This window comes from Chlorocebus sabaeus, chromosome 26 (assembly GCF_047675955.1).
Source record: "Chlorocebus sabaeus isolate Y175 chromosome 26, mChlSab1.0.hap1, whole genome shotgun sequence".
Lineage (NCBI taxonomy): Eukaryota > Metazoa > Chordata > Mammalia > Primates > Cercopithecidae > Chlorocebus > Chlorocebus sabaeus.
The window spans coordinates 39087447-39114331 of NC_132929.1; the positions used below are offsets into that span (position 1 = coordinate 39087447).

Sequence of the window (26885 nt, forward strand, 5' to 3'; positions counted from 1 at the left end):
ACTTTTTAATTGTGTGAGCAGTAATATGTAAGATAATACTTCAAGCTATTTGTCTGCCTACTCCAAACTTCCCTTCCTCTGCGGTCTTACAAATGTATCCAAGGCTGTTGAAGTGAAATACTTATCTATCGTAATTATTTTTCTGTTGGGAAACCTTGAAATTAGAGAGCTGGAAGTAGCCTTGGGGACGTTTTTCGTCAAGTAGTAGCTGATCATAGACCCTGGGTCAGGATTCGTTTTAAGCAGTTAACTGTTCCTTGTACACACTCATCAGTGCTCTTCTGCCACCTCAGCTCAGACCAGCTGTTTCGGATACTTCTCGCTTACATTTAATTTAATTCACAATAAGTTCCTTCATGCTGAACTGTTGACTGGTCACTCCCTGGAGTTATAGAATGGCAGTAGGACAAGACAGTTCTACATGGGGTAGAAATAAGGATTTCAGCATCTGTTTTCTCTAATAGGCCTCAGAGGATTGATGGTTATGAACTGTAGATCGTCAGAGGAATGGCATCTTGGATTCCCAGATGATGCTGCTAGTCCCCTTCGGTGATTTGTTTGTTTGAGACAGGATCTTGTTTTGTTGCCCAGACTGGAGTGCATTGGCACTATCTCAGCTCACAGCAACCCTTACCTTCCATGCTCAAGTTATTTTCCCGTTGTAGAGACGAGGTCTCACTATGTTACCCAGGCCGATCTAGAACTCCTGGTCTCAAGCAATCCTCCTGCCTTGGCCTCCAAAGTGTTGGGATTACAGGCATGAGCCACTGTGCCCAGCCCTCTCAGCGATTAATGGCGTCTAGTCTTTTGTTCCAGCTAGTGAACATTGGAGTAGACGGGAGACGTCCTCCTGCATTGCTAGATAACCATGTAAAAGGTTGGCTAGCATAGCTTCCCATCAGAGGGGCCACAAATGGATTACATATGTGTTGAAATAAATGATCCCCTCAGCCTAGAGGTGGCTGTGCTCCCAGACAAATCATTTCTGGCTGTGAGAAGCCTCTTCAGTTAATGTGCATATGTCATACAGATATTATTTTCTGTGTGTGCCCTGACATGGGAAAGGTTGGGAAGGTAGGGTAGAGCACAGTCCCAAAATTAGCCTCTAAGAACCAAAGATCTTGCTCCTTAAATAGAACCAGGTAATAGAGTGAAGAGGAATTGAATTATTTAGGGTAGAGGTTAAAACCTACTTGTCCATAAAAATAAACTGATAACCATATATTTAATCTGGTGTGATATGAAATTCTTACTCACCTCTTTGCTAAAACAAAAGTTAGAAATTAAAATATATTTTTAAGTGACCTGGCTTGTAACCCCATTTTATTGGATATTGGAATATGGAACAGTTCACATTAATGAACTTAGCATCTTTGTTCATTTGAATTTTGACATTTTATTCATTGCTATGCTGATAATGTACTGGCAGTGAACTAAATGAAGTAGATACCCAGGGTATATTTTGGTTGATTAGATTAGTGAACCAGGATTTAATGTCTCTTCTGAATACTTCTGAGTTTGATGTATTCTAATAAAGTTTTGACACTTGAGTTGCTTCTGTACTTAAATGCCATTCTGTTATCTAAACCTTATCTCTTAAAATATGCTTCTCAAATGCATTTTTCCTGAAGTATTTTACACTGGATACATAAAATTCAGTGATTCTGACATTTAAGGTGGTTATAACAGTTATATCAATTTTGAAATAAGCTTATTAAAATTGAGTATTTGATGTTTTGAATACAATTTAATTTTAGGTCTGGTATAGGAGGAGTTTGAGGGAGTGGAACTGACATTTACTGAGTGCTTTGCATTGATTAGGCCCTGTGCTGTGTGCACTTTATGTAGTTTGTCTCATGAAATCCTTACCATAGCCATGTGAGGTAGAAGGTGGGATTTGACCCATTTTACAAAGAGGACGCAGGCTCTGAAACGAACTTAGCGTAAGGTCATAGACTAAAATGGTAGAGCTACAACTTTAAGACAGTTGGTTCTGAAGCCCGTGCTTGGTTCATTATGTCACATGACCTGTATCATATTTATTTTGAGTCTACGGAGGAACAAATTCCTACAAAGGCAACTCATTCTGTTTGGTACATTTTTGTGTAAAAGAGGGAAGGAATTCCTCTGGAAGGGTTCAAGGGCAGGTGATAAAGGAATTTGCCTGGTTCAACCAAAACAATGTGGAGCAGAGTTTCCTGGTCACTGTGCCCCTTCCTTTTTAGGTCAGTTGTGGAACAATTTGTTAGGAATTTTGTGAGAAAATTGTTAGTGGTTCCAGCTACAAAGGCCTGGGATCAGGCATTGCTGGGCATAATGGGGATCAAGTCATGCTGGCTGAGGAATATGTCAGAACTCTTGTAGTAAAGAGAAATATAAACAGAATTAGTAATGTTCTCAGCTCTTATAATTGTTTAGAAGCATTTTTTCAAGTTCAACCTTCAGTAAAACCTGGGGTTTCCTAGAATGCTCATTAAGTAACATAATCCAAAGAAGCAAAAGGAATGAAAGATAAGGCTTTGTGCCTTTTAATGAAGAGAAAAGGGATTTCTGACACTGTTTATGGCACTTTCTTAAGGATCTTTACCTAGAGTTTGGGATTTCTTTGGAAATAGTGCCTCTGACAATTTGAAGGTTTTAAACTTGTTACTGAGTTATTGTTAGGAATGATGTTTGTGCTCGAGAATTAGGTTGTCCTGAGGTAGAGGTGGCACACCTAGATTTGAGTTATTAAAATATTGATGTGATACAGAAAGATTTAGTCCAAAGGACAATTACAGCTTAGTTGAAGATAAATATCGAGTCTTTACTGTCACTACTTCTGTTGTAGAGAGAATAGTATAGTCGTTGGATAGCTTTGAATCCTACTGGACAAAACCTTTTGAAGTTTCTTTTCCATCCTCACTTTTCCTAAACAACAGATCAGTCATTCCAGTGAGTTGTTTGGTGGTTGTGGATGGTGCTGCGTCACTGATACTGCTCCCTCTGTAAGTGGTGGTCTGGTTATGTGTTGCTGCATAACGAATAGCCATACATCCTAGAAACCTAAAGCAACCATTTTATTTTGCTTATAATTTTGTGGGCCAAGAATTCAGGAAGAACTTGGCTGGGATTGCATCAGGTGGAGAACATGGGCTCACAGAGTTAACAGACTCTGTGCGTTAAGAAGACACTTTGGAAGAGGATGTTCCAGAGTCTTCTTAACTCACCTGTCTGGTACCTCTATGCTCTGTGGTGTCTCTCTGTCCCCCAGTGGTGTCATAATCTCCCCAGTCTCCCTGCACATGGTTTGGTCTTCTCTCAGCATGTTGGTCTCTGGGTAATTAGACTTCTTACATGGCTACTGGCTTTCCCAAGAGCAAGCATTTCAAGCGATAGCAACAGGGAGCTGTGCATTTCATAAGGCCCGGAGTTGCAGGTTGACATAGAACCACTTCTGCCATAATCAGTGTGTCGGGGCAGTCACAGAGCCTGCCCAGATTCAGAGAATGAGGACATAAACCTGTCTCTCCATGGGAAGAATGTCAAAGAATTTGTGGCCATCTTTAATCTACCATTAGCCATTAAGCAAAAAGGAGAGGATTGTTATGACAAATGCTGAACTGACTTTACCAGCAAATGTAAGTCTGCTTATCTAATGATTCAGAAGAGACTGGTTGTCAGAAATAAGACAGGGATAGAGGCAAAAGAGGAAAGTGGGAAAATTTTTTGTGGGAAAGTAGAAAGGCAACCAAGATAAGCTTTGCCTCATAATTTTATCCTTCCTGCCTTGGACCTGAAGTCTTGGTACTGTGATCTTGGCCTTGAGTCCCAGGCTGCCACTTCTGACCACTTTGGATTTGGTGGTCATGCCTTGTCTCCTCCCCAGTATTGGGACCTCTGGTTGGCTTCCTGAGCTCTGCATTGGTCACCGCTTTGGCCCTGAGTACCTCCCGTTGCCCTTTATGAGAACTCTCCTGTTGCCCTGTTCCCTGGGAACCCTAACCATCCTCTCTCAGAATGAGCAGCGTTGTCGGGGCTGGGGAGACATCAGACACTGATTTTGGCTGCACTCGGGCTGCCTGGGCACCTTGGCAGTTGCTTCATGTAGCTTGATTCCTTCTTTTCTGGATTACATTACGGCTCAGTTCTTGCTCTCTTTTTGTGACTTCACCAACTCCTCCCCCTAATAATTTCAAGGGATTCAAGTTATAGATAGAAGAGACTTCTCAACTTTTAGCATAGAATAGACTTGTGAACATGCAGTTCAGAGAGAATTTACAGTGTACAGAAGATTTTGTCTTGCTCTTAAGTATCTAAAAGTGTTTCATTTGGAAGGTAAGTTAGGTCTGTCTGGAATATATTTTTACTTACATGTACTGGAATATTTATAGAATTTTTATGATGATGCTGGCCTATCCTCCAGTTTTAAGAGGAATAACACTTTTACTATTGATACTTTCACGGTGTGTTTGTGTGTTTTAATAACTGCTGCAAAATTTCAAAATTTTTGTTGATTGTAGTTTTATAGATCCATAGAGTTATAATCTTGGATTTTGATTTAACTTTCCACTCACTCTTGAAAATTCAGAATAAGTTCATTTTATTAGGACGACTTTATAATACCAGTATATTTAAATTAAAAACACTTTAAATTTAATTATTATTATAAAAGAAATGATGCTGTTTGAAAAACTTTAAACAGTATAGTGGCTTCTATCCCCATCTCATTCCTTTTACATAACTGATAACAGCTATTTCCAGTCTTTAAAAAATTTATATGCAGGTATGTAATACATACATAGACTCAGAAACACATAGCATGTTATCTTTTTAAAACAAAAGTTTTAGTCTCCTGGACGACTGCTTTGTAACAGTCAGTTCGTTGAAACACTCTATGAGTTTAATTTCCAGCCCTATCACTTAGTAATTTAGCAAATTACATTACTTCTCTGTGCCTCAGTTTCCTCATCTGTAAAACAGGCCAAATAATGGTCTGTACCTCATTGGATTGTAGAGGATTAAATAGCACCTGTTTATAGCACACAGGATGTACTATATAAATGTTAACTAAATGAAAATGAACCTGCTTAAAAAACATACCCTAGATGTTTCCTTATGGGTTGCTAATATTTTTAGAGTGTTGCACTTTAAAAATTGTGTAGGGGGGTGGTTTCTGAGTTTCACTGTTGTAGCAGCATGCTTGTCTGTAATGATCCTGAACGGTAATTCCACGCACTTCCCACGCCCTTGTTGCAGTGAGTTGCTATTACTGATGGGCAATGTGGTAGGAATGTGTTTGTGTCTCAGGGATGATGGCAGGCAAGAAAAACTTGAAAACCATTGGTTTAGGAAATTATACTACATTAGCAGTTAATATTTTTGTTAAGCCTTTTAAGAGACTTAGGTAGAAAGTAGAGTTGGAAGAATTTTATTTATGGAGGAGGATGATATGATTGTTTCATCTAACTTTTGCCAATCCTTATGTTCTTTAAATTATTTTATTTTGAGACAGGGTCTTGCTTTGTCACCCAGGCTGGAGTGCAGTGGTGTGATCTCAGCTCACTGGAGCCTTGACTTCCTGGGCTCACGGGATTCTCCCGCCTCAGCCTCTGGAGTAGCTGAGACCACAGGTGTGCACCACCATGCCCGCCTAATCTTTTTTTTTTTTTTTTTTTAGTAGATATGGGGTTTCCCTGTGTTGCCCAGGCTGGTCTCGAACTCCTGGGCTCAAGCAGTCCTCCCACCTTGACCTCCCAAAGTGCTGTGATTACAGGTGTGAGCCACTGTGCCCAGCATGTTCTTTGAATAATTTTGTAATTTAGAGGGAACATGATCATCAACTACTCTTCATTTTACACTAAGGAAATAGACCCAGAATGGTAGTGATGTTCTCTCTTCTGTAGCTAGTAATGGTAGAGCCAGTACTAGAATCCCAGTCATCTGATCCTCCTCTTCTTTCTGAATTCTCGAGAAGATAAAGAGCCATCTCTCCCAATTGAAATAGCTGGTGAATAATGGATACACTATATATGGCTTACCTGTCCGTGCTGTGTGCTTAAACTATTCTGTGTAGAGACAGTGATGAAGTTGTGTCATAAGCAGTCACGTATGACCTTTTGTCCAAAAATTTAGAATTCCAGACTTGTTGGTAGGCCTCAAATATCAAATATCCTCTATTATGAGATTCTCTATATGCATACTAAGAGGATGTTGAAGATCAGTGGCTATGTAAAAATAACATATTCAGTGTGGATGTGCTTTTGTTCTAAGAACTTTTCTTGTGAACACAACCTGAAAAGATTCATGTGTAACTAGGCCTCTATAGGCTCAGAACTCCCCGGTTTCTGCTCCGGTCTCTCTTGATAAAGGGCCATCCTGCCCTTCCATTTGGAAGTATAGCATGGACTAAACCACTTTTGGCCTCTAGGTCACTTAGATGCCTTTGTGCACCTTCAGTTATCTGGTTTTCAGGAGAGTTAAATGTTCAGGTGGTTTTAGGAGGAAGACTTGAGTCTGAGGCATGTTTTAGAGGCTGGGGCTCTTCCCACCCTCCCCATGGCCCAGCATATGTGATAGCTCCTACCTTCTGGAGAATGGCTCTAGCTCAGGAGAGGATAGAGCTTCTTCATCTCCTCCATACAAAGGGGCCCTCCTGCCAACTTGAAGAACTTGAGGCTGAGGTGAGAACAGGGATGGAGGAAGATTCTGAAGCTGTAGCTGAAAAAAGGAGGCAGTGAAAGGAGCCTAGTTAGTGCCAGCCTCTGGGCCAAGAGGTGAGACACTGCGGTCAGGGTTGGAAGAATCCAAGCAAACCGAAGAAATTTGCTAGAGGACAGGGTATCTTGGTTTGAGGACATTTTACAATCTGAGTAAAAGATAAGTTTCATTTATGAGACTCCCAATCACGCTGCTATGGCCAAGTGTAACAGTATGAGAAATAAATTGCATGGCTTCCTTTTCCCTGACATCACCTTGAAGTGTAATTGGGTGTATTAAAGAGCCCTTATAAATTCCCAGATTTCACTTTTTGAGCCTTCACAAGTGTCTGTCCTTATCACCCTTTCTCTCAAGTACTAGCATTTAAGATTAAAAAAATAAACATTTTGGTTTAATATTTTTGTGTTTTGCTGAATAGATACTATATTCAGAGCCTAAAATATTTTTATTACTGTGTGGTTTTATTGCGTGGGGATATGTATAAGTATGTGCGTGTATATGAGTATTTCAGCTATATTATGTTTCACTTAGGGCTTTACAGACGACCCTGGAAACCTTTAATACTGTTTCCATGGGAGATGTGTTTATCCTGCAGGTAAACTTTTGAATCTCATCTATCTGTAAATTGAAACTACCTTTTATAATAAGATAGTCCCCCTAAATGTGATTAAAATAAATGGTTTTAAGATTATCTGTAGTATTGTTTGATTTGTACAATTACCTGTTCTATTCTTAACAATAATTGAGAGTTTAATTGAAAGCAATGTTTTTCATTCTATTTTATATTTGCCCTGGGTACATTAAAGGTTCTTGATTTGGATGAAGTGTGTATAAACAGAGTGAATATTCCCCAAAGCAATGCCATCTATTGGCTTCAGAATCCCTCATAATACCCTATCCTCTGTATCTTTCTAGCCTTCAAATGTTTATCTGGTGTGACTGTATTATGCCCTCAGAGAGTACTGTATGTTGCCCAGGCTGTCCTCGAACTCTAGGCTCAAGTGATTCTTCTGCCTCAGCCTCCCAAGTAGCTGGGACTACAGATGCAATCACCACCACACTTGGCAGGTAGTAAAGTGGTTTTTTTTGTTTTGTTTTGTTTTGTTTTTGAGATATATTAAAAGGCACAGTCCACAATAACTTGTTTCCAATGATTTTGGAAGTCAATACTTTATTCCCTTTTACTTTCTCTCCTTAAGTATCTGTCTGTCTAATTGACGCACAATTCACATAACATAAAATTAACCATCTTAAAGTGAACAATTCAGTGGCATTTAGTATATCCACAATTGTTTTTACAACTACCATCTCTGTCTAGTTCCGAAACATTTTCACAACCCCAGAATAAACTATATACCAATTTAACAGTTACTTCCCATTCTCTTGACCTCCTCAGTCTTAGAGTTTTTTGGTTTTTTAAAATGTGTAATTGAATTGAGAAATTAAAAAAAAAAAATAAAGCCTTGTGAGATAGTTGATATTATAAGACTAGCTTTATAACACCCTGTTATAAATGCAGTAACATGAAGAAATGTGTTCATGCACGTTAAGTGGGGAAAAGGAGATCATCAAATTGTGTGTACTGTGTGTAGGTTTACAATCCTAGAGTGAGGAAAAAAGGAACACTTGGTAGGAAACATATGCAAAACAAAGTCACGGGGATTCTGCTCTAGATTTCTTTTTCCTTGTACAAAGGAGGGACAAAATCCTCCATAATTAAAAAAATATCTCTGGGTAGTTAAAAACTTGGGCCTAGGCCAGGTACAGAGGCTCACACCTATCATCTGGGCACTTTGGGAGGCTAAGGCATGGAGGATTGCTTGAGCTAAGGGATTCAAAACCAGTCTAGGCAACATAGTGAGACCCCGTCTCTACCCAAAAAGAAAAACAGAAAATTAGCCAGGCGTGGTGGCAGATCCCTGCTACTCCGGAGGCTGAGGTGGGAGGATCAGTTGAGCCTGGGAGGCAGAGTTTGTAGTGACCTGTGATCATGCCACTGCACTCCAGCCTCTGCAACAGAGTGAGACCCTTTCTCAAAACAAAACAAAAACACAACCTTGTAATGTAATTATTTCAGGATATTAACCTATAGGAGTTTTTTTCTCCTAGATTTGAGTTACAGTCGTCCTTCCTTCCCTCCCTCCCTCCCTCCCTGCTCCCTTCTTTCCTTCCTTCCATCCATTTTTTTTTTTTTTTTTTTTTTTTTTTTTTGAGGCATGGTTTGCTCTTTCACCCAAACTAGAGTGCAGTAGTGCAGTGATGGCTCACTGCAGCCTCACCTTCCTGGGCTCAATTGATCCTCCCATGTGGCTGAGACTGCAGGCACGCGCCACCACACCGGCTAATTTTTGTATTTTTCGTAGAGATGGGGTTTCACCATTTTACCAAAGCTGGTCTCGAACTCCTGGAATCAAGCAATCTGCCTGCCCCAGCCTCCCTAAGTGTTGGGACTACAGGCATGTACCAGTGCACCTGGCCCCAAAGTTCTTAATATTTACTAAGAGAAAAAAGCTTTGCTGGAGAAACAAAATATTAATGTTCATAATATCTCAGTCCTCCAAATCATACCTTAAACCATGAATAGCTGTTCAAGTGAGCTGTTTACTAGTTTACTTTTTATTTTGTAAAATACATTTTATTGGGCTTTCTCTTCAAACTGTAAAAACATCATATTCTCATTGCTATAAGGCAAACATCATGGGGGGAGTACAAATAAAAAGCCAGCAGTCTCCCTCACAGTAGTCTTCCCAAGTACCTGCCTAACAGAGTTGTTTTAGCAGTTTGGTAGGTATTCTTCCACACCTTTCTGTCATGTGGTTTACATGCACATGTAACAAAATTAGACCCAGTTGAGTAAAAAATGCCTTCAGTGCCTTCAAGGATGGCCCTGATAGTGAATATAAATGTATGAATGCACTAAGAAAAGGGAAGGCCTTTGGCAAGTAGAAGGGGATTTCACCACTCAAAGATTTCATGTTCAAAACTAAAGTTCTGCGCTGGCCAAACTGTGGAGTCCCTCAGGCAGTAATCACTGTGCTCTTCTGTTCTCACCTCCTGTCCCGTCCTCTCATACAAATATGGGATGAACATAGTCAAAGGTTTATTTAACTCATTAATGAGGGCACCAGTAGTAAGATGGTAAAGCTGGCTCCACGAGTATTTGGGAACTGAATGTGTATAGACAGTGAAGATAAAAGCGTTGAAATAAAATTGCTAGGTTAGATACAAAATCGGTTAATATCCTACAGGGTAGTATAACTATAACCTTTGGAGTCTGCTGGACAGAAATTATTTAAAAACTACATTACCTGTAACTTTGTGGAATTTGGGTCCTAGTCAAGTAAACAGGTCAGTGGTACTATAATTAACTATCTTTGGGAGGAGCTATTAAACAGTGTTTCAGTATACATTGAAGGGGCTTACAGTTCTCCATTCACCTTATTTCCAGTTTTGGTTAATTTTTTTTTTTTTAACAGTGAGAAAGGCCTGTTGTGATATAGAATTGGGCAAGAGAAATGTAGGTAGAGACCAGATCTTGGAAGAGATGGGTATCCTAAACTAAGAAATTTAAACTTTCTCTTCCACAAATATTTATTGAGCGTCTACAACGTGCTAGTTGGTTACTGTGATCCTGTGTGGTTGTGCTGCAGTGCTCCTCCTGTGCCTCTAGGAGGCTGACTAGTGGTTCCCAAGGGGTTGTATTAGGAAGTCGCCTGGGAAGCTACTTTGCACAAAATATTCTTTGTACTTCTTTCCCCACCCCAATGTAGATATACTTGAGTAGAACATAGGTGTTTTCAAAAAGCTTTCCAGGTGATTTTGCTATCCCTCCCTTTTGAATATCATTGTTACTTACATAGGACTTATTAAAAAATGAATGAGTAAACAGCAAGCAAAATTTTAATCAATATTTCGTTTCCATACCTTCTTGCCTTCCCCACCGCTATAATACATCAACTAAAATAATTAATGCCTTGATTATACCATCAGCAAGAATTATGTGCAGTTGTCATATATTTTATGCAACTAAGAATTACTTTAGGAAAACTAGGCTTAGATTTCCTAATTGTAACCTTACATTGTGCCTCTTAGTAAATAACCGAAAGAGTTATCATTTATAGTGGTATATGACCTACATGGCAGAGACATGTGATTAAATGACTAGACTTAAAAAAATGTTTTTTAATAGGAAAATAGACTGTCGTTGACTGGTCAGAGACTGTGGCAAAAGGGAATAAGTAATAAAGGAGACAAGTGTATATGTGTTTAACGTGGTTAAGCTATTTGAGTTGTGTCAGCAATTAAAATGAGCCGCTGTTGTGGACATGCATTTAAATTCTTTTCAATATAACTTAATTAGGCAGCCATTTTGTGTAAATGCATTCAAAAAGCACGGATTTGCAACTTCAGCATTCCTATGTAGCCATGGAATTTATAACTTAATCACAGGAAAATGGGGAGAAATTGGGAAGTAACATGATACAATTGGTATATTGTGTATTTTTCTTTTTATTAGTGTGCCGGTCCAACAAAAGCCCTTGGGTCTGTTTGACTTGTTCAAGTGTCCACTGTGGAAGGTAGGTGAAATACTTATTACTTCACTGCCCTATTTGTTTTTTAAAATTTGTCTTTAAGCTTTATGTCAGAGTTTTATTGATTTGGGTTTAGTACCATTGTTAATCATAATGCATAATTCTCTGTTGGGCTTCCTTCTCCAGTTGAATCCCTTTGTTCTGTGATACAACCGGGGAAAACATCTGGGAGAGAAAATATTGATTTTCTCATTGATACTCAGAAGAATTATTGATATTGATACTCAGAAGAATTAGTTTGATGACCAAGACAATTTGTTAGTAATATTTGAGTGGAAAGCTGAGCTAAGGGAATTCTTGAAGTACAAGTTTACCTAATGATTGTTTTTTAAACCTTTTATTAGGGTAAAATTTAAGCACACACAAACAGAGATGGTATAATTGAACCCCCTGTTCCGTTCACCCAGCAATGATCAACACGGGGCAATCTTTTTTCACCTATTACCTACCCCATCCCCACCTCTACTGACTTTTGAATCAAATCCCAGGTATGATATCATTCTTCTGGGAAAGAAAAAAAAAACTTAAAATATTTACGGATAAAGGAATTCCTTTTGAAAATGATCTCATTGTGGAGTTCATTATTAATTCCTAAGATATGTCAAATGTTTCATTGTTCCATTAAAACACTACTTTCTATGGACAACATCTTCTACCTCACCCCACCCCAGTTTAAACCTGAGCATTTCTTCCCAGTTCTTGGCCTCAAAATAATAATATTTAAATAGTAACTCTTCTAGCACAAACTCAAGTAAATATTGTCTATGGTTTTTCGCCTGGTAGCAGCACATTTATTTCCACTGCTCTTCTAGCTTAGAAAATCTACTTTGAATTTACTGTAGAAGTTAATAGCTTAGCAGTAAGGAAATGAGAAATCATACTGAGTTACATAGGCTGAAATATATATTGTATTTATCTGGAATATTTCCCCCTTGTTATTTTTAAATCCTCATTGCATGAAGAGAGCATCTTTGTTTGTTCGGTGAAGTTTTGATTTTTCACATTTTGAGTCCTGGAATTATTTTTTCCATGTGCACTTAAGAGTACCTTTGGAATGTTAACTGCATTTCTTAATTGTGGCTGTTGTGGTTTTGAAATCTCTAGGATTTGGGGAACCTGAAAATACTTTGTACAGATAACTTTTTTTAAAAAAAGAAGAAAAGTAGAAGCACTTAAATTCTGCACTTGAAGAGACAGATTCCTCTCCTAGATTTTGAGAGGTGAGAATTATAATGCAATAAAATTTATGTAGTTCTGTTCTCCAGAAGTCTCATAGTGCTCTACAACCTAAATCTTGATGGTCGCGTGCCAATCAAAAGACCTGACAAACTCAAAAATTAGAGATTAATGTTCCTAAACAATAAACTAAAATAGGTTTTGGAAAAATAAATGGAAAAATTTCTAGACTCTGCAGTTGGACTGTTGCCAATTGCAAGCAAGCTTAAATTTAGAAATTTGACATAGTTTTGGAGAAATGTGATGAAGTAGATTAAACAGAAAATTCAGAGTAGCCTGAATTTGGATCTCTATTTTACATAGCTGATTGGTTAATATTCTTTTATCATGCAATCCCAGGTATTCATTGCCAAATTTATTGATTTTTTTGGTAATTTTAGACCGCTTGTCTTTAGGGAAATCATAAAGTGAATATTCTTCCCATTAGGAAACATAGTTTATCAATAGCATACATGGGTTATAAATTCTGCTGGTCTTCATGACCCCATCCCGTTTAAGTTATTTTTCAAATTTTTGTGATTGTTATTGGAAATTTGTGACGTATGTAGTGAAATTTTTCCTCTTGTGCTGTAGACCAAAATGTCTAGTTAAAATTCAAAACTAGATGAGGGAAATATTTAATTTCCTGTTAGCTAGTTTATACAAAACTGTTAACCTCTTTGACTAATGTATTTAGGTATTAGGCAAAACATTGCTAATCTTAATATCAGTAATCATACTTCTTACTTTATCTCTGATATGTACCAGAACTATTTATATATCTAGTACATTTAGAAACTACAGTGTTGTAGTTAAACGAACTATATGGACTATGTAAAGATGATGAGTTCTCAAAAATTTGCAAGTGGTAATGTGCTTATTCAGTATTATTACTGTGGCAATGAATTACTGTTGTTTTTCATGGTTGAGTACTATAAATATATGATAAGAATAGGCAATTAAGATGATTAAGTATTGAACCCATGTGATACCTTAGAGTTTATCGTTTATTTTTATTTATTTATTTATTGGACAGAGTCTCACTCTGTCACCCAGGCTGGAGTGGAGTGGGATGATCTCGGCTCACTGCAACCTCTGCCTCCTGGGTTCAAGTGAGTCTCATGCCTCAGCCTCCCGAGTAGTGGGATTACAGGCATGTGCCACCAACCGTGGCTAATTTTTGTATTTTTAGTAGAGATGGGGTTTCACCGTGTTGGCCAGGCAAGTTTCAAACTCCTGACCTCAAGTGATCTGCCTGCCTTAGCCTCTCAAAGTGCTGAGATTACAGGCGTGAGCCACTGTGCCCAGCCTTACCTTTTATTAAATAGTGTTTCTTGACCTATACAGTTACATGTTATCTTGATATATGTTGTAAATGAGCCTGCCTTCTAAGCAATTGTTGTTTGGATTCTGAATACGTAGTAGTTAAGCATAGAAAGAAGAATGCTAATAAAATAATTGCTAACATTCATTTGTTATGAACTATGGATCATCTAATCACCTAAAAACTCATGACACACAAACTACTATTACGTTGATTTTACAAATGAGAAAACAAGTACAGAGAAGTTAAATAATTCATCCAAGCTCTCATGCCCAGGATGTGATAAAGCCTACTTTTGGACCCAGGCAGTCTAGTTTTCGAGCTTATCCTCCTAATCATTATTTGACTCTGAAATTCACTTTAGTACAGTTTTATAAACAGAGGACTCAGGTATATGCAAAAGTGTAAAGTACAGGGAAAAAATGGAGAAAGAACATGATCACATTCTGAGTTGGGGTTAATAGTGCCTTGAATGTGCCCAGTTTTCCTGGGTAGAGGGGCTAGATTTGAAGTTGATCCTTCCCAGTTACCATAACTCTCCTACTTTCCTCAAGGTAAGTGTTCCTGGTGCAGTTAAGATGCCTCATGATGAAAATGTCATCTAAGTCTCTGCATCTGTTTATTTTGGTACCATTTAACCAACATTTGTTTGGACTGAGTTTTCGAGTGGGCCTTCCACACATTGGCTGCTTTCTAGGAGCTGGGAAACGTTGCCTCTTAAGGGTCTTCATGCTGGTAGTCAGTGACAGAATTGTGCAGTCTCTAGATGAAGGCATAGATGAATTTGGATGTACACCATGTGCAGAGGGAGCCTTATTTCAGTTTCATTATGCTTGCTATAATATTAAATCTGAGTTGGAATGTGTTACACAATTTTTATGAACATAATCAACTTTTGATTATGTTTGTCCATGTAGAGAAATAGCAGTTTTTGTAAGCTTAAGGTGATTTGTGTTTTGTTTGGGTTATTTCTAAACAAACATGTTTCCATATGAGAGGAGCTGATTATTCAGGCATTTAAATAAAAGACTGGAAGCTATATTGGTAAGAGTTGGAACATTGTCCTGTTTCTCTGACTCTCACACTTTATGTTAAGCAGCAACTTGAGCAGAGTCTGTGGCCCTGTGGGAAGTGGCTGAGTAATTTACTTAACAGAGCTTGTCTTTGATAATAGCGCAAGTTGGGGGTTAGTGGTCTGAGAGGAAAAAAAAGCTATAGTGAAAGCAGCAGCAAAGGAGTTTATAAATAATATCTATGGTGTTGAAACCGATTTGCATAGATTATGCCTTTCCTTGCCTGTGCCTACTCTTATATATAATTAAAAGTTGACTACAGTATTTGGTTGCAAAAAAAGGAGCATAGGCAGGTGGATCACAAGGTCAGGAGATCGAGACAATCCTGGCTAACGTGGTGAAATCCCATCTCTACTAAAAATACAAAAAAAAAAAAAAAATCAGCTGGGCGTGGTGGCGGGCGCCTGTAGTCCCAGCTACTTGGGAGGCTGAGGCAGGAGAATGGCATGAACCTGGGAGGCAGAGCTTGCAGTAAGCCAAGATTGTGCCGCTGCACTCCTCCAGCTTGGGGGACAGAGTGAGACTCCGTCTCAAAAAAAAAAAAAAAAAGAGCATATTTTAAGTATTCAATATAATAAATCACTACATAATTGACTACTGTTACAGGATTTCTTTCTTATTTTGATGTGATTAATGTTTAATTTTATCATTTCTTACTCCTTTAATTTCCAAAGCAATATTTAAAGTAAATTTTCATTTGGTCTTTGTAAGGTATGTGAATGGCCATGCAAAAAAACATTATGAAGATGCACAAGTACCCTTAACCAACCATAAGAAATCAGAAAAGCAAGATAAAGCTCAGCACACAGTATGCATGGATTGCAGTAGCTACAGTACATACTGGTAAGTTAACATTTTCTGGAAATGGTATTTCTTACTATGTGTGTGCAAGTGTGCTCCCCTCCCCTCCCTTCCCTCAGTCTTTAAGCCAGCTATTACTGCCGTTACCTCCTTTTAGAACTATTAGGATTCACAAAGGACTGGAGCCATCCAGAATGCCTGTCTTTATTCATTCAGATTTTACTTTGCACTGTTCCTTTCAACTTCTAGGCCTCCTCTTCTCTCCCACCTCCTGTTCCTCATCCATCCTAGCTTCAGGGAAATAGATCTACTTCTTTGTTGTTATTGTAATTTCTTTTTCTTGTGTTATTTTAAATTGAAGGATAATGTGATAACCCATGTTCAAAAGAACTCAACAAACCATGTTCCTCCTGTCCCGTCAACATTTTTGTCATATAATCTTACAAATTTTAACTGCTTTGTTTAAAAAAAAAGATTGTTCTGACAGTCTCCCTTTTCCCAGTGCAGTTCCACGCTCCTCTTCTACTCCCCCAAAGGTGAATGTCAAGAATTTGGTACGTAGCTTTCCAGGCTATTTTTTCTTTTTTTTTGAGACGGAGTTTTGCTCTTGCTCCCCAGGCTGGAGTGCCATGGCGCAATATCGGCTCACCGCAATCTCTGCCTCCCAGGTTCAAGCAATTCTCCTGCCTCAGCCTCCTGAGTGGCTGGGATTACAGGCATGTGCCACCACGCCCAGCTAATTTTGTATTTTTAGTAAAGACAGGGTTTCACCATGTTGGTCAGACTGGTCTCGAACTCCTGAATTCAGGTGATCTGCCTGCCTTGGCCTCCCAAAGTGCTGGGATTACAGGCATGAGCCACCACACCTGGCGCTATTTTTTTTTTTTTTTTTTTTTTAGTATCCTTTAAAAAGAGGTTGGCAACAGGTTCTGTTCTCTCTTTGTAATGTAATATTCATGTTTATTTCATATAAATTAGGAAGTAGGTATCTATTTTTGTGACTACTTAGAACTAGGTTATTTAGGTTGTGAGTGATGCTTAATGATCCATATCAATTTGGTTATGCTCAGAAAGTATATTTTGCAGTTTTAACTTTGGTGTGAAGCAAATTTCTTTCTGTGACTGGTAAATTATGATGAACAATTCTTGTTTTAATCAGTTTTCCCTGGATTCAAAAGGTTGTTGACATTAAAGGGGGGGGGGGGAAATAAGCCATTTAAAGGTTCGCTTTAGATATATTTTTTATTGCCAGACAGCCCTTGAATGTTACATGAAGGCATTATTGGGTAGAGATGGGGATTTCAGATAAGTCCAGATAACACTTTTAATTCACTTTCTACTGAAATGATGTGAGAATCCTTTCCACATTGTCCTTAGTCGATAATTGTATCATAGGAAGGTACCCATCAAAAGGAAGAAGAAAGGGTCAGTGGTTTGCCAGATCTTTTACTTTTTTTTTTCCTTTTCTTTTCTTTTCTTTTTTTTTTTTTTGAGACAGAGTCTTGCTCTGTTGCCCAGGCTGGAGTGCAGTGACATGATCTCGGCTCACTGCACGCTCCACCTCCCGGGTTCACGCCATTCTCCTGCCTCAGCCTCTTGAGTAGCTGGGACTACAGGCGCCCACCACCACACCCAGTTAATTTTTTTGTATTTTTAGTAGAGACAGGGTTTCACCATGTTAGCCGGGATGGTCTCAATCTCTTGACCTCGTGACCCGCCTGCCTCGGCCTCCCAAAGGGTCTTTTACATTTTTAGAAGTTCAACACCATTAAATTTTGGCTATTCAAATAGACATCTTAAGGGTTATTCATTCAGATCACTACTGTTTTTAGTGATCATTTGTGTGGAAGATGTCCAGATCTGGAGAGAGAGAAGCTAGAGGTAGGTGAAGATTTCAGTAAAAATGAAAATCCTCCCAAGATTTTCACACAAAAGTTAGTGCTCAGTTTATTGTTATTTGCTGTTGTGAAACACTCCTACCAAAGTTAAGCATTAGCCAGGCAGTTAAAGCAAACATTTGCATTCCCCTTTCCCTTAGGAAACTTCCGTACTAGAGTGATGTGGCTACCTAATTCGCAGAACTGTGTGTTTCTGTGTACTTGTATTTCTGCTTTAGACAACAGAAATTAATATCATTCTTGAAGTGTCTGTCTTACATTGTCATGGGCCACATCATCCTATAATACCAGATACTGAGAACATTCATTCTTGATTTTCAGTTAGCAATGTGAATGAATTGCTTCATAGGGGACTTTGGAAGTACAATTAAATTGCTGTGTGCTATAACAAGTTTGTCGTCGTTTTCTTGCTGTTGGTAAGATTCTGAGGAAACTAACTCTTTAAGAAAATTATCTTGATGGAGTGAAATTATATTCAAGGCCCTTTAAAAATGTAGATCATATATTTTAGTATCTTTATCCATTGCATTTTAGGGGCATATTTTATTAACTAGAAATGGGAATTGAATTGGTTTTATATCGCTATAGTCTGCTAAAGTATACGTTGTTTCATGGTGGAATTGGAATTAAATGGAAAATCTTGAACCTTGGGGAGCGTATACTGTGATGGAGTCTTCTTGGCCGACTGCCAGGCTTTTGTGTGAAGTTGTACAGAGCTGCAAGTGTGTGGACACCCAGAGCTGCTGAATTCAGGAAGGGAGCTGCAGCTGGTCGCATTATCGGCTCATTTGTGGGTTTTAGAACAAAATGCCAGGGAATCACCCTGTAGCATTATACTGAAGGCCTAAAAGGAATCCGTGATAGTTGTAAATTGATGAAGATGTAGTTTAACATTCCTCCCACACCTCACTGTGATGAAGAAACAAACAGATTTCCTAATTCTGTGTGGAGTGTGTACATGTGTTGTTTTCTAGTGCCCGTTAGTAATTTTACTTCAATTTATTAATTTTCCTTGTACACTAATTTCTTGTGGTTAGACTGAACAATTGATATCAGAGGTAAAATATTGGTGCATTAGGTTTAAGGTGTTTGATTATAAATATCTTAAGTCAAAGCCTTTTTTGCAGTATGCTCTGTCCCTAGAGAAGTTACAACATATTCTGAGGCTTTCAGTCCTTCTTTCCCTACTTTCCCCACTTTCCCCTTGCCAAGACTCCCTGCCCTGTCGTATGTTTGCAATCCTTTATGAAGTTATCACTGAACTCTTCTCTTCCCCTAGTTCCAGTTGTAGCTGAATGTAATCTTTCCTGAACTCACAGCTCTTGGAATCCTTATAATTTCCTGCTGCACGTTAGTTAGTTGTAAATATCCTTGGAGACTGCAGACACCGTATCTCAGATCTTTGTATTCTTCCCAAGTATGCAGTGTCTGGTGCAGAGTAGGCAACATATGTTTGAAAGACTGAATTTTGTTAACTGTCTTTCAGAAACGGGGAAGGTTATATCAGAGCTGTAATACTATGTCCCCTGATCAGCTTGAGGGACTAAAGAGCCATATAACATTTTTCCTGCAGAAGACTTAAATCATGATGTAGGTGAACTACTTCATTTCCCTCCCAAGATGGACACCCTTGTAGAGCAGTGCCCCTCCACCTTGATGTAAACAGGGGCCCAGAGAGGAAGCATGCATTAACCAGGCAGAACCATATAAATCGGGTTACTGTTTCATAAGAGAGAAAGCAGTGCCAAAAGGAACGATTCTGATTTGACACAAACCCACTTCTTAAGGAGATAAGCAGATTAACTTGAAAGGTAAATTAAGATTTCGATGAAAATAAAAATCTTCCTAAGATTTCACACAAGAGCTAGTGTTTAGTTTACTGTTTGTTAGGTAGTATTTCATTTGCTCCCATCCCGATTTCCCTCCCCTAACCAATACATATGGAATTTTATGTGGTGTACATTATTGTGACTGAGAAGAAACAAAGATTAAAATTAGGAACTTTGATTTTTTTTGTGGAGGTAGACTTTTGGAGTTAATAGATTTAAAATACTGAACCAGTAAGTTTTGACATCTGACATAGGCTTGTCAACTTTAATACCCTTATCAGTAATAGCTGAATTTTTGAGAATGAAGAATTATGAAAGGAATATTAAAAGTATATTCCTTTAGGGCAGGTAATGTTTTAAAGCATCCTTTCAAATGAAGAAATATTGTGAAATGTGAATCATTTGTCTAGAAAAGAGGCTTGAATTTCAGATTTTAAACACTTGTAATAACAATTTTAATTAAAATGAACATAAAGCTTTATTTGTGAGTTTAAATAGATAATGAATCATTTCCTACAGCAGTTGTGATTAAAAATTTTTAAAAAGGAAAATATTTTGTTGACCGTTCTGATAAACTATTTGGATGCAAATTTTCAATGTAAAAAGTTAGACAACAGGGAGAGTTTTGTTTATTTAAAAACAATATTTTGAAGTTTAAGAAGAAACTTTCTAATAGAGGTAATCTAAAAACATAAAAGGCTCTTCCTTAAGATATGCTGGTACTTGTTCGCTTTTAACAAAGGATATGGGTTTGCTCTGCAGGTATTCTTCTAATTTTCCATAACTGGCTTCTTTGGTGGCAATACATCAGAGTTTAGTAAGAGAATTTAAAAATACTCTTGCTTCCTAAACAAATTATTTTAGATTTTAACCTTTCTCAGTTTGAAATAGATGAAATCACTAGAATATCAGCTTCCTTTTTTTTTTTTTTCCCAGTATTACTGTCATTTATAATAAAACCAGAGGTCAAATTTGCCTGTAAATATCAAAATGTCATAGAAGTGAATGAAAAGGAGCCTGAAACTTAAGGATCTGTCATGTTTCAGGGGTTTTTGTTGCATAAGAGGTTTTATTTATTTATTTATTTATTGTTATTAGTATTATGCATGGCTTACTGTATAAAGATAGCTTTGTAGCCAGTAAATTAAAAGACTTGTTTCTTTACTATTGCATAAAGAAGGTTTTATTTGTATGATTATTCCTTCTTGTTTCAGATGAGTGAAGAATGGTTTGCTTTGGGAATATTTTCTTAGTTCTTCAAGGACAGGATGTGGAAATCTTGAGTCTGGCCCTGTCGCTCAGGCTGGAGTACAGTCGTGCCATCTTGGCTCACTACAAGCTCCACCTCCCGGGTTCACGCCATTCTCCTGCCTCAGCCTCCCGAGTAGCTGGGACTACAGGCGCCCGCCACCTCGCCTGGCTAATTTTTTGTATTTTTAGTAGAGACGGGGTTTCACCATGTTAGCCAGGATGGTCTTGATCTCCTGACCTCGTGATCCGCCCTCCTTGGCCTCCCAAAGTGCTGGGATTACAGGCGTGAGCCACCGCGCCTGGCCAATGTGGAAATCTTGACTTGGGTAACTTCAATAGCACTAACAACAGGAATTGAAAAAAACTTAGAATTTTAAAGCTGAGAAAGAGGTAGAGATTTTTCTCTGTCTTGGGTATGACATATATGTTATTCAGGATGGTAGCAATTGAGCAATTAAATGTGGCTAGTGTGAAGAATTAAGTGTTTTTTATTTTAATATTTAAATAGCCCCATGTAGCTACTAGCTACTATTGGACAGTGCAGCCTCAAACTGTTAAAATGTAACATTAAGTATATTAATGTTATAAACTTTGAAAAGCTTAAGATAGAAATCTAACAGAAACTCCAAAAAGAAAATAAACCAGTTTTACTAAATAAAATACTGTAGTTGCAAATAACTATGACTTAAAGCAAATCTAACCCAGTAAGCTATCAGAAAGAAAAATATATAATTACCAAGTAGAGTTAATTTCACCTGAGTTCTATGAACATATTCATTATTAAAAGAAACCTCAGATTATTGTCCCATTGGAAGCAAAATATACTTTATATCCAAGAGCCATTTCTTGTTTTAAACAACTGATAACATTGAAATAAAAGGAAACTTAAGCCCTTATAGTTTGCCAAAAACCAGAAAGCAAATATCGTATACTAAATGATGAAATGCTGAAGCCATTTCCATTATATCAGAAGCAAGACTAATACTTCCTGAAATCATTCACATGATTGTCACTATTATTGAGCATTGTTTTGGTAGTTTTAACCATTGCAGTAAGACAGTAGACTAAGTCAAATAATTTGCATAAATATTGGAAGCAAAAAATTGTTTCTACTTTCAAATGATATGATAGAATAGCTGGAAAGCCCAGGGGGACTCTAGTAGAAAACAGCAATGAGGATTAAATATAAGACACTTTGGAAAGCTGATGTATGAGAAATATAAACAAACTAATGGCTTTCTCCTTATTAGTAGTCATCAGTTGAAAATGGAAATGACCAAGCAAAAGTATTCAACAGAATGACAAAACTATCAGTTACACCTAGGAATAAATGTGTTAAAGAAAGGTACAAAGTGAAGGTAATGCCCCTTATGAAGAAAACTTGATATTATAATAAGTAGTCCTTTTCTCCCTCAGTTTTTGTCTTCCAAATGTTTACTTGGGACAGATCCTGGTTTACATGATGGTCCTTAAACATATTGTGAACATTAAAAAACAAAACAAAACACACCTTTTTACTCAATAAATAACATTTGTTGAGAAGCTGCTATGTGCTAGGGACCTAGTTTCTAGTGCAGTGGTCTCCAAAATAATGCACTGGCAGTATGGGAAGAGCATTTAGAACTACTGCACTGTTTTATTTGGAAGGAGAGAAAAACCTTTGTCAAATATTTGACACCTGCTGCCAGAGGTCTGTAGATTTGATGATTGTGTGCCATGGGTTACACACAGTCTCCTAAATCAGTTTCACCTGTGATGTCCTCTGTTTCCTTTGAGCATTTTACATTATATATCTGCTTAGTTATATGGATTTATTCCTTCCATATAACATGTTTAGCCAAATGGACACATGTTTTAAAAGGTCTTAAATTCTGCAAGGTAATGACGATGATGTAAACACAAGAAAAGGGCAAATGGACACATTTTACTACTCCGTGCTCATCAGACACATTACAGGATAAAATTGGCTATCTAATAAAAACACAGACTAATAAGACCTAATAAGTTGGACAAAATGTTTAAAAATTAACATGAAGATGATAGGAAGTATGAATCTATATTCATTCTCATTAATGTCAAACCTTTACCTTATAGTATATTACACTTTGAGAAATTATGGCCAGGCATGATGGCTCACACCTATAATCCTAGCACTTTGGGAGACTGAGACAGGAGGATCCCTTGAGCCCAGGAGTTCGAGACTAGCCCGGGCAACATAGGGAGACACTGTCTTTAAAAAAAAAAAAAAAAAAGGAAATTAGTTTAATAATAGTATGAAGATATTGTGAATAGCAAGACATTTAAAATAGTTTCATTTCTAGCTCACTTTAAAAATTACTTTTTTGTAATATATAATTTAGATTTACTTATATAATTTATTAATACAAATGCATATGTATATACATATATATAGAATATAGTGGATACTCAGTTTTGTGGTTTCTTTTTTAACTTGATTAGAAAGCTGATGAAAATAGCTTGAAGGCTTCTTTTGTAACTGAATGCAGGTCTGGATGCTCACTGCTTGTAAAGTCCAGTTAATACAAGTGAGGTCTGGTAGAAAGAAAGTACCTTTATTAACCAAAACTAGTAAAAGGGGAAGTAGCCGGATTTCTATCCAAAGTTATTGTTTTGACTTTAGTAGACTAGTGTTTTTTTCTTTTAGAATTAGAGGGGGCATATAGTGCAGGGCAAAAACAGGAAGGAAACGAGTGTTTCTAAAGTTAGAATTTTTTAAAGGAAGTAAACCTACATTAAATGTTAGGCCGAGAAAACGATTGAGCCATGCTGCGTGTTTTCATTTTTGGAGAAGGGGAGAAGAATGTGAAGATGGGAGACGACCGAATGAAGAATATTGTTTTGCCATTAAATAAGTGAATGGTGCGAAATGGAAAATATTGAGGGGTAAGAGAGTTTGTGGTATATGGGATGAAAGTTTAACTCTAAAACTAGAGCAGGTAACACTGAAGTGAAAGGGAAGATTGGGAGGGAAGGGGTGGGAGATAAGAATATCTAAGCAAGGCTGACATTATGGAGACCATCAAATACTATACTTAGTTCAGTTACAGATAGCTATGGATTTGAATGTTTCTGAGGGAAAAGGGAAAAATATGTACCAAAGGAAATAACCAAAGTAGAGAAAAGAATGTTGTTTGAAATGAAGAGAAAAAAGATGAGTTTTTGAGAGTTTATAGAAAGAAAAGTAGCAAGGTTTAGGCAAGGTTAAATACTATACATTAGAAATAAATCAAAATCTAAAAAGGCACATATAAAGTATAAGTGTGATGAGAAAATTGAACAGTGTCATTTTTGTTGTTTATTAGTGTCAACGGTATTTGAAATAACTTTCAAGCTCTGATTTTATTCATTGTTTACCTCCCTAATTATGTAATATAATAAATAGCTTGTGTTTGTTATGAAAATTTACCTGCTACTTGATGTATCTTTTTTCAGTGCACAGTAGTAAAATCAGTTGTATATATCCTGTCTAACAGCAGTATGCATATTATACTATACTGTACATTTAATTAGGAGTTTATTAGCTGTTGGCTTAAATAAGTTTAAAACTACTTTATGATCATATTTGGCTCAATGAATTTGGATTTGAGACTAATCTTTACATAGCCAAGATGATAATGTTACTTGTCTCAGTCTTAGAAGGAAAGAAAGATACCAATCTCCTTCTTACCTTCCTTTTTTATATCCTATTTCCTTATCTAACATCTGTAATATATACCCGACTACAATTTTCAAGTATTTTTTTTTTAATGTTCAGTGTACTCACTTTTTCTTAAATACTTCTTTCTTTCTATTAAATACAGTCCTTATCTGACAAAAAGTCCATCAGAAGTAGAGCTTATCTTTAGGCCAGGCACGGTAGCTCCCAGCACATTGGGAAACTAAGGCGGGTGGATGGCTTTGAGCCCAGGAGTTCGAGACCAGCCTGGACAACATGGCAAAAACCCATCTCTACTAAAAGTAAAAAAACTAGCTGGGCATGGTGGCAATTGTCTGTAGTCTCAGCTACTCGAGAGGCTGAGGTAGGAGGATGGCTTGAGCCCAGGAGGTGGAGGTTGCAGTGAGCCGAGATCACACCGATTGCATTCTAGCCTGGGTGACAGAGCCAGACCTTGTCTCAAAAAAAAAAAAGTAGAACTCATCTTTTCTTGAAGAGTAATTTAAAATCAGTAAGTCAAAACTTGCTTAGGTATAAATTTTATAGCCTAAAAGTTGGTCATATAATGTAGGCAGTTCCTGACTTCTGTTTATCACATGAAGTCCCATGTATATGAAGATGCTGAGCCCGGCCTCCTCTCCTAGAGGCCAGTCAGGTTATCTGAATCCTGCCTAGGCCTCTCCTGTCAGTTTCTCAGCACCAGTAGTATATAAAGAAGAAAGGAGAAATCGAGTTTTTTCAAATACTATGGATTTCAGCTACATTTTGGGACACATTTATTTCCACCTAGAACGTTTAACCGCATTTCATAGCATTTATTTCAAAGTGGGATATGCATTCCAGGCTTCAGAGGACCAATCTACACGTTTTTGAAACACAACCTATGAGTTACGTACTTTTTTGTACCACTTATTCTGACATAATCTTCTTGAAGGGAAAATTAAGAAGAGTGGCTAAATTTTTTTCCTGGTGTCAGAGGTATGCATAATTCTGACCAAAAAGCTTCGGTACAATTGTAGTGAATCAGGAAAAGATTTTTAGAACTTTCAAATCCGTCTGTTTGCCTTTTTAAACACCACTATTAGTGGGACAATTTCTCATCTGAAGACTAAAGCAACCCGGCAACATTTACATTTTCATTTATTTCCCACCTTTGCTACTTATTTTCTTTTGACCTCTGACCACAGAGGAAAAAGAAATCAAACCAGGGGAATGTAGGCAGCTAGAGAGGAATGTGCTGTGAGGCTAGCAGTTACACAGAGGAAGGAAACTAACATTTACTAATCCTCTACCACGTGACAGGCACTCTCACCTTACAAGTTTGGACCTGTGGAAGCAGCTGTTTTCCTTAAAGAATAGCGGTAACAACAATCATAGTAATATATACAACTTGTATAATATGAAATTCAAACAGTAGAAAAGTTATATTCTTAAAATAAATGTCCCTCTTAGTGACTTACTATAGGAACACCTAGAATTGGGTCTTAAGAAATAGAGATAGTTGTAAAAACCTAAAAAAAAAAATTTTTAACCAGTGAAAAACAAATCCAGCCAAAATAAAGTTGAGTTACGGCCGGGCATAGTGGCTTAGTCTTGTAATCCCAGCATTTTGGAAGGCTGAGGTGGGAGGATTGCTTGAGCTCAGGAATTTGAGACCAGCCAGGGCAACACAGTGAGACCCTGCCACTACAAAAGTGAAAGAATTAGCCAGGCATGGTTACTCATGCCTGTAGTCACAGCTACTCGGTGGGCTGAAGCAGGAAGATCGCTTGAGTCCAGGAGGTCAAGGCTGCTGTGAGCTGTGATAGCATTGCTGCAAAGCAAGACCCTGTCTCAATAGAGAGAGAGTGCGTGAGCGAGAGAGCCAGGCATGTAGTGGCTCATGCCTGTAGGCCCAGCACTTTGGGAAGCAGAATTAAACAATTGGCCAGGCATGGTAGGGTGCCTGCAGTCCCAACTACTTGGCAGGCTGAGGTGGAAGGATCACTTGAGCCCTGGCGATGGAGGTTGCAGTGAGCTGAGATGGGGCCATTGCAATCCAGCCTGGGTGACAGAATGAGACCCTGCCTCAAAAAAATAAAGAGTTACAAAAAACTAAAAAAAAAAAAAAAATTTAGAGAGTCACCCAGCTGGAGCGTAGTGACGTGATCATAGCTCACTGCAGCCTCCAACTCCTGAGTTCAAGTGATCTTCCCACCTCAGCCTCCCGAGTAGCTGGGAGGGACTACAGGTGCACACCATCATGCTTGGCTATTTATTTATTTATTATTTTATTTTGGCTTTGTTTTGCTTTTTTGGAACAGAGTCTCACTCTGTTGCCCAGGCTGGAGTGCAGTGGCACAATCTCGACTCACCGCAACCTCTGCCTCCTGGGTTCAAGCAATTCTCCTGCCTCAGCTTCCTGAGTAGGTGGGATTACAGGCACACACTACAACTCCTGGCTAATTTTTGTATTTTTTAGTAGAAACAGGGTTTCACCATGTTGGCCAGGCTGGTCTTGAACTCCTGACCTCAGGTGATCCACCCA

General features: G+C 38.0%; 1 protein-coding gene across 8 annotated transcripts in view; it reads left to right on the forward strand.

The window, feature by feature from the left end:
- Positions 1 to 26885, forward strand: part of USP3 (ubiquitin specific peptidase 3) — an 87446-nt gene that overhangs the window by 16448 nt on the left and 44113 nt on the right. For 3 of the 8 annotated variants that reach the window (XR_012091504.1, XR_012091505.1, XM_038010048.2), the window contains exons 2-3: positions 11216 to 11276; positions 15615 to 15746. Coding sequence is in view for 6 of the 8 variants with exons in the window: in XM_038010048.2 (XP_037865976.1) it covers positions 11216 to 11276; positions 15615 to 15746 (193 nt within the window). In the remaining 2 variants the exon portion in view is untranslated. Of the gene's footprint in view, positions 1 to 6693; positions 7295 to 7614; positions 7768 to 11215; positions 11277 to 12395; positions 12512 to 15614; positions 15747 to 23159; positions 23587 to 26885 lie in introns of those variants that run through there. The other 5 variants (XM_038010049.2, XM_038010050.2, XM_038010051.2 and 2 more) reach the window with 4 other exon arrangements.